This window comes from Cercospora beticola, chromosome 5 (assembly GCF_033473495.1).
Source record: "Cercospora beticola chromosome 5, complete sequence".
In the NCBI taxonomy this organism is placed as follows: Eukaryota; Fungi; Ascomycota; class Dothideomycetes; order Mycosphaerellales; family Mycosphaerellaceae; genus Cercospora; species Cercospora beticola.
The window spans coordinates 3362154-3373098 of record NC_088939.1 but is presented as its reverse complement, the minus strand read 5'-3'; the positions used below and the strand labels follow the sequence as shown (position 1 = coordinate 3373098).

The 10945-nt window shown below is 48.6% G+C and overlaps 3 protein-coding genes across 3 annotated transcripts; 1 reads left to right on the top strand and 2 right to left on the bottom strand.

The window, feature by feature from the left end:
* Positions 1-2559: 2559 nt before the first annotated feature.
* RHO25_008575 (uncharacterized protein) lies at positions 2560-4125 on the top strand (the record flags this gene model as incomplete). Its single annotated transcript, XM_023605001.2, has 1 exon — positions 2560-4125. The coding sequence occupies one exon, from the start codon at positions 2560-2562 to the stop codon at positions 4123-4125; it is 1566 nt and encodes a 521-aa protein (XP_023448508.1).
* Positions 4126-4531: 406 nt separating this feature from the next.
* RHO25_008574 (uncharacterized protein) lies at positions 4532-6747 on the bottom strand (the record flags this gene model as incomplete). The annotated part of the gene is made up of 2 exons (XM_023605000.2): positions 4532-6479; positions 6542-6747. The coding sequence occupies 2 exons, from the start codon at positions 6745-6747 to the stop codon at positions 4532-4534; spliced, it is 2154 nt and encodes a 717-aa protein (XP_023448505.1).
* Positions 6748-8404: 1657 nt separating this feature from the next.
* On the bottom strand, positions 8405-10531 carry RHO25_008573 (uncharacterized protein; the record flags this gene model as incomplete). Its single annotated transcript, XM_023604999.2, has 1 exon — positions 8405-10531. One exon carries the CDS (start codon positions 10529-10531, stop codon positions 8405-8407), a length of 2127 nt encoding a protein of 708 aa, XP_023448503.2.
* Between the last annotated feature and the right edge of the window lie 414 nt (positions 10532-10945).

The following is a 10945-nucleotide window of genomic DNA, read 5'->3' as shown; positions in this document are numbered from 1 at the left end:
ATAGCTCTACCGGTAAACGAGGCTATAACTATATACTTAAGCGATACTTATTATATATCGCTATAGTACTCTAACGAAGACTCTAACGATAGAGGCGTAGAGCTTAATAGATAGATAGACGCGAGATTAGGTCTAGAAGACGACGTAGTATTTATAAACGTAATACGTATCGTAAGGTATTACGATAGAACGTAACCTTTTAAGAAGAGAAGTAGTATTATAGGTAGAGACTAGATTTACTTAAACTACGTAATCGTAACGGGCCGTCCTATCTTAGTACTAGCGTCCGGCCTATATAGATACCTCGTCCCTAGGACCTCTTTCTAGACTCGTACGTAAACTTCCGAATATATAAGGTTACTCCGAACGACTCGTTATAATAAGGCTAAGAAATAACGATATAGGTATACCTAAGTAGTAAGATATAGTAGGCTAAATACTAGTAGGATAGAAGGTAGGAAAGGAATAAGGAAAAGAGAAGAGTAAGAGTAGAAGAAGAATAACTACTAGTATAGAAAACTACTACCTCCTCTACTATTAGACTAACTCTATATAAAGGACTTACTAGACTAGAGAGTATAATAGTTATACTCTTAAGAATAGAGTATATTAGGATAAAGTAATACCTTACTAGAAGGAGAGTCCTAGGTTTTATACTAGACTACGAATATAGGTAGAGTTATAAGATACTAAAATATATATATATATTCTACCTAAAATAGAACGAGAGAAGATACTAACTATTCTAGGTAGAGGTATCTATAAACTAGAAGGATCTAGCTAATATAAAGAGAGAGCTATATATAATAGTAAGGTAGCTTATCTAAGAAGAGGTCCTAGACTAATTCTTACTTATAAGAGAAGAGATATAGGAGGAAAAGAGGAGAGAGACGGGGAAGGATAGGGCCTAGTAAGAGGAGGACTTACTAGATACCTAGTATTATCCGAAGGAAAATAGAAGCGAAGGAAGCGGCTACGTAGGCTATAAATAAAGAGATATACGAGGGTTTTTCGAAAGCTTTTCCCTTAACCGAAATCTATAGAGCGTACTACTTACTCTAGTTAAAAGAGGTAGACCGGCGTATAAGAATTATCTATCTATCTATCTAATTAGTATAGAGCTTATTAAGGTTTATAGTAGCTTTACTTTTATTAAACTCTAGAATTATAGTAGCTTATCTAGTTTAATTACTAGTAGAGTTTTAGTTCTAGTAAGAGTATTCGTTCTAAGGAGTATATAGTATACGACTAGAGTTACTAGCTAGTAGTAGAATTAGTTCTTAGCTTCTAAGAGCTAGTTATTCTAATAGGTTCTTAGAGTTAATTATATTACTATATACTAGAGATACTAGTATTACTACTAGTTTTAGTAAACTAGTCGCTTATCTCGAGGCTAGTCGTTCCTTATATTAACGAGATTACTATAGTTTAATAGCTTACTAAGAGCTATAAATTAATCGTTTATAGAAGCTAGTAGTATTACGTTATCGCTCTACTTTATCTTCTAGCTATAGCTAGTATTCTTCTAGTTCTAGTATCTATCTAATTCGTATTACTAGAGTTTACTTAGTAATTATAATAAGAACTTCTTAGTAGTATAGTATATTAATTAATTCGTAGAGTAATTACCTATTAGTTACTTTCTATTACTTACTAGTAAGGTAGCTAAAAGTATTAGTAGCCTCTTTAAATAGCGCTCTATTATAGTAAGTAGTAAGGTCGTTAAGAAAGTATACTATCTAGTTATAAATAACTTCTAGTATCGCTTAATTATCTAGGTTAGTATACTTCTAGTTACTAGTATTAATTAAATCGCTAAACTTCTAGAGGTTCTCTAGTAGTTCTAATATTATCGTATTATTATTACCGCGTATATACGTATAGTATAGTAGTAGCTACTTAAAGGTTCTAACGATACTATATATAGATAATTCTCTTTTATATAGTTAATAGTTTATACTATAGATATTAAATTAACTAAAGGACGTAGGTTTTAGCGTCTCTATTAGTAGCTATACGTCTAAGATACTATACTAGATATAGTTTCGCTAAGAATTAGCTATAATTAGAAGTTAATTAAAGTTCTAATAATACTATATATAGGTTTAACTTCGTTCTAATTACGCTCTTCTAGCTAGCTAATTTACGTAAGAATTAATAAAGAACTTATACTAATTAGTATAGATAGGCTTCTCTATAGAGAGTATTTAGTTAAGTAATAAAGTTAGTAGTATAATAAAGATTTATATTCTAATTTAAGAGAAGGTAGCGAACGAGCTAGCTATATATATAACACTTCCGCCTCCGCCTCCGCACCGGAACGGAACATCCATCAATCCGGCTAACTAAGCCAGTTCATGCGAGGTGGCCACCAAACCGACATGTAGGGCGCGGGGTCCCCGCGAGTGGACTGCGGTCGGTATAGGTTTCTGCTAACAAAAATCTTTTCCTTTGGCTGTTTTTGTTTCTTTCTCATCAACTCACATGGAAACTCTGCACGTAACGCTTTCACTCGCAGTCTGAACTACAACTTACCCTGTAAACCCCGCGAGAAGGCGCATGAGCAGGCAATCCAAAGGCAGCACGCCAGGACCAATTTCAGAATCGCACAACAAGAGCGACTCATACGCGCGTGAGACTAGGCCAACTTCGACTCTCGACCACGCAGCAACCACGGAACCATGCGAGGCTACAGGTTCACCGGTATCTGCGTCCCAGGCATCTTCTCAGGATGAAAGATCTCTGCACTCTCGTCAGAACAATGACAAGCGGTCTATCAATCACCAAGATGATTTCCCTTCGGCGGACCCAGAAGGCGGCAACAACAACGACGTAACTCTCACCAGAACGAAATCTACCATCGGCCCAGATGGAGAAATCTACCCAGAAGGCGGCGTGCGCGCCTGGCTCGTCGTCTTCGGCTCCTTCTGCGGCATGGTTGCCGCACTCGGCTGGATGAACACCATCGGCGTGTACGAATCCTATCTAGCAGAAAATCAGCTGGCAGATTACTCCAAGAGCACGATCGGATGGATCATCTCTCTCTACGTCTTCTTGTCCTTCGGAGCCGGGCTGGTCATTGGACCAATCTTCGATGTCTACGGACCTCGTCTGCTAGTTCTGGGAGGCGCAGTTCTCATCATGCTGGCGAGTATGCTCTTGGGAGTGTGCACTGAGTATTGGCATTTTATTGTCGTTTTCGGCATCTTGGGGGGAACTGGCACCGCGCTGGTGTTCACGCCTGCCATCGCTTCTGTTGGCCACTTCTTCTACGCGAAGCGCGGTAATGCTACGGGATTAGCTGCAACGGGAGGTGCCTTCGGAGGTGTTATTTTCCCTCTGATGCTGCAAGACTTGTTCCCCAAAGTTGGCTGGGCATGGGCAACGAGGATTCAGGGATTTGTGTATTTGGCACTGCTTGTTGTGACGGTTCTCCTTGTTCGTTCTCGACTGCCGCCAAAACCAAACCAGTCTATTCTGCCCGACTTCACGATATTTGGTCAGCTGAATTTCGCTCTCGTTACGATTGGTACTTTCATGATGGAATGGGGACTGTTCGCTCCGATCTCGTACGTCACGGCTTACTCACTGTCGTCCGGCGCCATGAGCACGACCTTTGCATATCAGATCATCGCGATTTTGAATGCTGGCTCCATTTTTGGACGATGGCTACCAGGTCTACTTGCGGACAAGATTGGACGCTTCAACGCCATGCTGATCACTTTGTTCCTATGCATGGTCTCGTCTCTCGCTCTCTGGCTGCCCGCAACAATTCTCTCAGCCACAGATGCACGCGAAGACAACGTGAACACCATCTTTGGCCTAACAATCACCTTTTGCGTCATCTTTGGTTTCGCATCAGGATCGAACATCAGTCTGACACCAGTGTGCGTGGGCATGCTATGCAAGACGGAGGAGTACGGTCGTTACTATGCTACTTGCTACTGCGTTGTAGCTATCGGTACTCTCACCGGCATTCCCATCGCTGGTGCTTTGATCGAAGCATGTGATGGAGCTTACTGGGGTGTTGCGCTGTTCACTGGGCTCTGCTATGTTCTGTCTATGGTGGCATACACAATCGTGCGCGTAAGAATGGTGGGATGGAAGCTCAGTGCGAAGTTTTGATTGAATGTTTGGGAAGCAGGCGCATGTTTACGGGCTCGCGAGGTGATGAAGGGTTGTTTCGAGGGGGAGTGTGAAGGATGATAAAAGATGATGGCGTGAAAGACAGCTGCGAGGAAAGCAGTTTAACTAGAGAGTCGATCGTTACGCAAATATAAACAGTCACCCATTCTTGCCTTCGCTGTACTGCACTCCTAAGCTCCCCACACGATTCGAATGATGGATTTGAAACTGTGCTTCTTTGACGAGATGACAGGCACGAACGCCTTGCACATCTCTCTTGTGTACTGTGATTGTGAAACATGCCCTACGAGACGAAGATCCACATACGCTGGAGTAAATTTAGGAAAAACGAATATTTGGATTTCTCCCTTTTGGCCAAACACAGCCACGTGCTAACAGAATCTAATCAAGAAAACGCTCCAGATACAACGACCGTGCAGTCCTGCATATTATTCCTCACGCTCTGAGGCACCCCCAACAAAGTCAGAGCCTGCCATGCACTAGCAAATGAAGCCCCCCACTGCGCAGGTCTCCCAACAAAACTTCGAAACTGGAACCCCACAGCTGTCCGGTTCTCGTTCCTCGCAAGGTTGATGTCGCTATCGAAGCGTCCCATACCCGAGACTGGAAAATATGTCTGGTTGTAGTAGAGTACATCCCACTCTCCAGGGGTCGTGTCTTGTGCAGTATTGGCCGGCATACCGAATCGTTGCTGGAAATTGGCGATCGAAGTGCTATGGGCACCGAGAAGAGCAGCCAGGTCTCGTGCAGTGAATCCCTTGTCGACGAAGAGCTGGAAGAGAGTATCATGATCAGAGCCGGGGCCGAAAGCTTGTGGAAGAAGTCCATCAGGAGCGGCTGTGGTTGTATCTGTACGTCCGACTAACATACGTCCTACACGCCCACCGGGACAAGCTAGAACACCTACGGATCCGGCAACTTGGATGAGATCTGCTGCGCTGATTTGATAGCCTGCAGCTTTGTATGTACTAAACTTGGCTGTGATGAAATTGTGATAGTCGTGAAGGCCTTCTGAATCGATGCGATTTATCTCCGCAGTGGAGAGCAGCAATGAGCCGTCGGCACCTCCTGCCGCAGGAGGATAAAAGGGCAGTTTGTTAGAGAATGTAGCTGAGTCGTGGAAAGCGTATCGGATCGCCGCTCGTGAAATGTTGTTGCAAAGTCCAGCATCGCGCATGCCTGAAGCCAAGTCCGAGACCACAGCTTTCCAGAATTCAGGGCAGACTGTTGAGGCAGGTGTAGTCGTGGTAGAAGTCGAGGAAGATGTAGTGGTTGTTCGTGTCGTGGTTGTGACAGTCGAGCTGGTTGTGGCAAGGGCGAAAGAGGTAGTAGTCGAGCTAGATGATGGAACAGTCGTTGATCGTGTCGTAGTTGTAGCGCTTGAGACGCCAGAAGAGGAAGCCGATGAGCTAGACGTAGAGACAGATGTCGCAGAAGACGCCAGAACGGATGTCGAAGTAGACCTTGAAGTCGCACTGCTAGTAGTGCTACTCGATGTGCCACCTCCAGCAGAGCAAGCACGTACGCTGCTGTCGGATCCTGCGTAGTAGACGTTCAATCGATCGGGGCCACCACAAGTTTGCCCTCTGTTGCCGGTACACTTCATGTTGCATGTTGACTGATCAGATGCGCAACTGCCGCCATTGTGCACGCTGTTCGCACAGTAACATTCTCGAGAGTATTCAATTCCAGCATAGGAGAAGCCCTCATTACCACAGGCGGTGAGACATCCTTCGATCGTCATGTTATTGTAGTCTCCTGGTACTCCCATACCAACCGGTAATGAGCGAGCGCCCGCGCTGTCGGTGTAGCAGCCAAGGGATGTCCAGCCAGAGGGAATTGCAGGCGGAGATGGCTCTGTTGTCGGGCCGCCGGTGACTTCGTATACATTCAAGCGATTTGACCCTCCACAGAGTTCGGTCGAGTTGCCGGCACAGGCCATATCGCATCCATCGTCGGCTTGCGTCGCCCCGTTCTGAAGTTTTGTGTCGCAGAAGCATTGATTGGCATATTCTAAGCCCGCTACTGGATATCCTGCACTTTTACATGCCTGTGTGCATGCGGCAACGGTCATGGCGTTTGCGCCGGCATCGATAAATTGCTGACTCCCGAGTGACCTTGAACCCACAGAGTCGGTGTAGCATCCGAGCGAGGACCACCCAGCGGGGCCGGGGTTTGTAGTGGGAGCAGTATAGGTGCTTCCGGTGGTATAGACACTCAGTCGGTTGCCATTGCCGCATGTCTGAGACGAATTGCCAACGCAACGCATCGAGCAGTCAGACTCAGGCGCTTGCGTTGCGCTGTTGAGTTGCTTATCGCAAAAGCATTCGTGCCTGTCAAGGAGGCAATCAGCGTTAGTTCGTGAGACTGTGTGCATTGACAGCGGCACTCTTACCCATATTCTACTCCAGCCCATCCATAGCCCAGGGAAGCACATGTTCCTGTGCAGGATTCGATAGTCTGGTCATTGTTGTCGGTATTGGTGAAGAATTTCAAAGTGCGCTTCGCAGGGTCATCAAGATAACAGCCTTGATAGGTCCATGTTTGTGCAAGACAACGCCTTAGGCCGAGAGCCAGAAATGCTAGACGTTCTGCACGCATAGTGTCAGCCTTACACAAACAAAGTCGATCGGACGAATGAAGTTGGCGGTACCTGGCTGACCTATATGATCGCGCTGCTTCACCGCGTCGGCAGCTCATGCCGGCGTGCTTGTGTCTATACCCTTCCGAGACACAATGTTGCGCCAACACGAAATGCTTGACAGAGGCGGTTCCCCTTTCGTGAACTTGGCTGCCATTTGTGGAGGTCTAGAAGAGAAGTGATTCGATCGGCACGCCGCTTAGAGTTCTGCACGTGGCCCATGGCTTTTCTAGCGGCGTCCTAATCTGCATCAACGGCTGCCACGTCTCGTTGAGGAAAAGCATATTGCAGGCACTAGAACTGTTTCGAGAGCTCAACTAGGAGTAAGGCTTTCGGCATTTCTTGTGCTGTGTCAGAGGTTCCGATCTCCTGTTTGATAGCTGATCCGTGGGCTGATCCGTGGGCTTATCAGAGCACTTCTCTGCAGATGGGCTTGAAGTCAGACTTGCTTGCGACAGTGTCAGTTAGCGAGGAGAATATTGCCAGTCTGCCTTCTATCGCAGTGCCTGTCTTTCGCAGTATTGCGCATGCTCTGGTCCCGCATGTGCATTGGCGCTCAATATGGAAGGAATGGTGCGCAAGCGAAAGCATATGCAGATACGATGGCTGCTGTTTTTGGCTCACTTGGGTGTAGTGTCGTACGTATCTCGAGCTTGGTATTGGAGATCATCTTCACAGCGTAATTACTTCTGCCGCTCGCTATTGATCGTGGCTTGGCTGCATGCATACAATAGACACGCGTCTGCGCAATAATCAATACCACTTTTTTGTTGTTCGTGAAAGAGCCCATCAGGATGCCGACACCGACACGCCGAAGTTCCGCTTCCTCGACACGGGCGAAGAGTTTGGGGGCGAGCGTTGGACGTGCATGACACGTTGTCTGGTACGCCCGACACAACGGCCGCCGCACGTGGCTCGGCATCGCAAACAAGCGCGGTCGAACGCTCCAGATGTCTGCCAGAGTTCAGCGGGCGTGGACAGAGGGTTATTATCGCGTATGGCCAGCACAAAGAGCCATCAGCTTCTTCTTGGGTCAATCGAGGAGACGTCGATTGCCCACAGTCCTGGCCGCCATTTGTTCATGCATATGACAAAGTGGCGCGCGGCGAATGCATGGTGGCATCGCCTAGGGCCATTCCACAAAGTATTGGAGCAAGCGAAGGCGTCGCTTGCGTGGCATCGACGGACGAGTCATGTACAAAGTTGTGCAGCAGGGAAAGAGACGAGCGTGGAGCAGAAGGAAGTTGTGAAAGTCGCCAAGGCCAGCGAGTGTGCCAACGCCTCATCATGCGAATGGGTTGGAACCTCATTTTATCAATATATTCATCATGCATTACAGCAAACGCTCGCTCTACTCATCTATGACCATCTACAGAAAGCAAAGTTCTCGCATCACAGCCATAATGCATACCGCTCAAAGAATGCTTCCGAGAACGCAAAACGATCGAAAACGAATCCGCTCACGCACGCCACGAACGACCAGAATGCCAGCAAAAGCGCCAAATCCAACAACGAAAGTGTCGGATCAAAACTCCACAGTAACGGTTCCGTCCCTAACGCCATGCTCTTCAGGAAATCGCGCCTGATCACCATCCTCGTCGCGATGAGTAACTTATACTAAGATAGCTCCATGCCCGTGTCATCATCTTCAATCGTTTCCTCGCCTTCTTCGCCATCGACGGTGGTACCACTAGTACTGCCCACTCGACCTCGTTTCCGGCCATTGCCCCATAGCATACCCATGCCGCTACCCAATCTCGCTCCGCCGAGGCCGCCCACGGCTTCAAGCTCGTCACCGCCAACGACCCGGCCTTCTGCATCGACGCCCTCGCAGAGCTCGAGCATTGCGGTACGTTTCAGACGTCTGAAGCCATCTGTTCTGACAATGCGGCCCCAATGTGTCATGCAGAAGCTCGCTGCTCTCCTCTTCAACCAGTCCTCTTGTGCCGTGCTCGCGCGATCGAAAATGAGTGCTCCATGCTGGACATCCAGGTCCCGCACCAGGCGATTCACGCACAAGTGCCGAAGGCGAGGCATGTCGTAGATATTACTCATGACTAGCATATTAGCAACGTCTTCAAGTGTTGGTCCGCCGACAGCCTGGCTTTCTGCGGGTGGTGAGGAGATGGAGTCGGTGTAGAGGTAGTACAGGAAAGCTTTCACGGCCGGATATGGCTCGGGAATGTGCATCCGCCGCGTGTGGAATTCGGACATTTGAGCATTGTATAGTCGCGCGAAGTGAGGCCATCGAGCGCTGAGAATCAGTCGATGCACGTGTATCGGAGGTGATGTATTGCTGCTGTCGGAGGATGAGCCTGCGATTGGTGATACTGGGTCCTCGTCCGATATTGATTCGAGGTCGTAAGTATCGTCCTTGAGCGCTGTGATGGTGAAGTCGGTGCCAGAACCACTCTCCGGAGGCATGTTGAATGTGCGCGCGAGATCTGCGCCAATGGCGGATAGATGTGAGGTCTCGTGGAAGTCCGATGTGGGAGGTTTCTGTTCATCGCGAGCTTCTTGGCTCATCTTGTTGCCGAGCAAGCCGAACTTACGAAGATCGATCGGTAGAACGTCAGACAGATATTCTTCCGTGTCTCCATTTGCGCCGTTAGTCGGTGCCTGCCTAGGCGAGCCTAGAAGCCAAGCATGAGTGCCGTCTTGATTTAAGCAACAGTAGTGCCATCTGTAGAGTGGACTGAACAGGTCTTTTCCATCGGCCAATTTCTGCCATCGCAATGTGTCTAGATCGAGTGCAGAAAGTGATGTCTCGAGAGGCATGTTGGTAGCAGGCGTGACAAAGTCGAGCATACATCCTGAACTGAAGACGTGAAAGTGAGTGCCCACATTCTGCATCGGCAAATTCGGCGAAGAAATGAACTTCAGGCTGCTGATCGAGCCTGGCGCGACCGGAGGCGCACGCTGGATGGGAGTCGCAGAGTTGGATTGAACCCCCGTGTTCGCTGCATAACCGTTGCCGCTGAAAGCAGGAGGGGGCGCAGAGTAGCTGGCGAAGCTTGTTCCTAGCATCCGGCTGTCTTCGGATCCCGCCATACCGTACAGTGGACCGCCCTCGAATGCGGGCGAGCCTCTGAAGTCGAGCCACCAGATCTCACTGGTACGTTCCATCTCCTCTCCCATACCACCGCTGACCCAGATCTTGCCGCCCCAAATCCAGCTCGCGTGATCGAAACGAGGCACAAACCTCCACGTCCTACTCCATGTCCATGTTTTCAGATCGAGATAGCAAATGTCGTCGAGGACGCCGTTGTCGCTACCACTCATACCACCACATATAAACAGCTTCTCGTCGTGGATGACTGCGGAATGCCGTGCTCTCCCCCTCGGTATAGGACCGTGCACATCGGGCTGAGTCCAGTGCGCTGTCTTGATGTCGAAAATAACAACATCAGATAAGTGCCTCCTGTGCTCGTTCTCGCCTCCATAAACGAGAAGCTTGTCGCCCTGCCATAAACATGAAGTGTGGCCCATTCGTACGCCGGGGATATCACCGTAGTTATCGACCAGACTCCATTGTCGTGCGGACAGGTTCAGTTTCAGCACGTGATTATACACTTCGTCTGTGTACTGATCGAAGCCGCCGAAGGCATATATGAGATCGTTTCCGACATATGTGACGGAGGCATTGACGAGACATGCGGGCCGCTGCCCAACGGTTGTAATGATTTTCGGCATGTACGGTTCTGCGGTTCGTCGGCGACTGTTTTTGTTGGGCGATCGACTCATGACATATGTATTATTCGACATAGATGAGATCCGTGAAGACGACATTCTCGCGCGCGAGAGTAGATGTTGCTAGCGGGGAGGCTGTGAGATGCGAAGGCTGCCGCGGGCGGCTGTTACAGCGAGCGCATAGTTCGGACTGCGCGACAGCAGTCGAGGGCTCGCGCGATGGATCGCAGGTAGTTGTCGCGGGCTGTGCAAGGCTGTGCAGAAATGTAGGATGCCTCGTTAGGTCTGGGAAAGTACTCTCTGTTTCTCGCTCTGAAGTCGTGCCTTCCCTAGCGTGCCAACCTAATTTGGGATGGCGCGGTTTGTGACGTCGCCAGCCGATCGTGCCTGCCCTTAGTTGCCCATGGCGACCGCTCTTGCCCCACAGGAGTAAACACTATAACCTCGTCCAACTTCCACCCTTCTCTT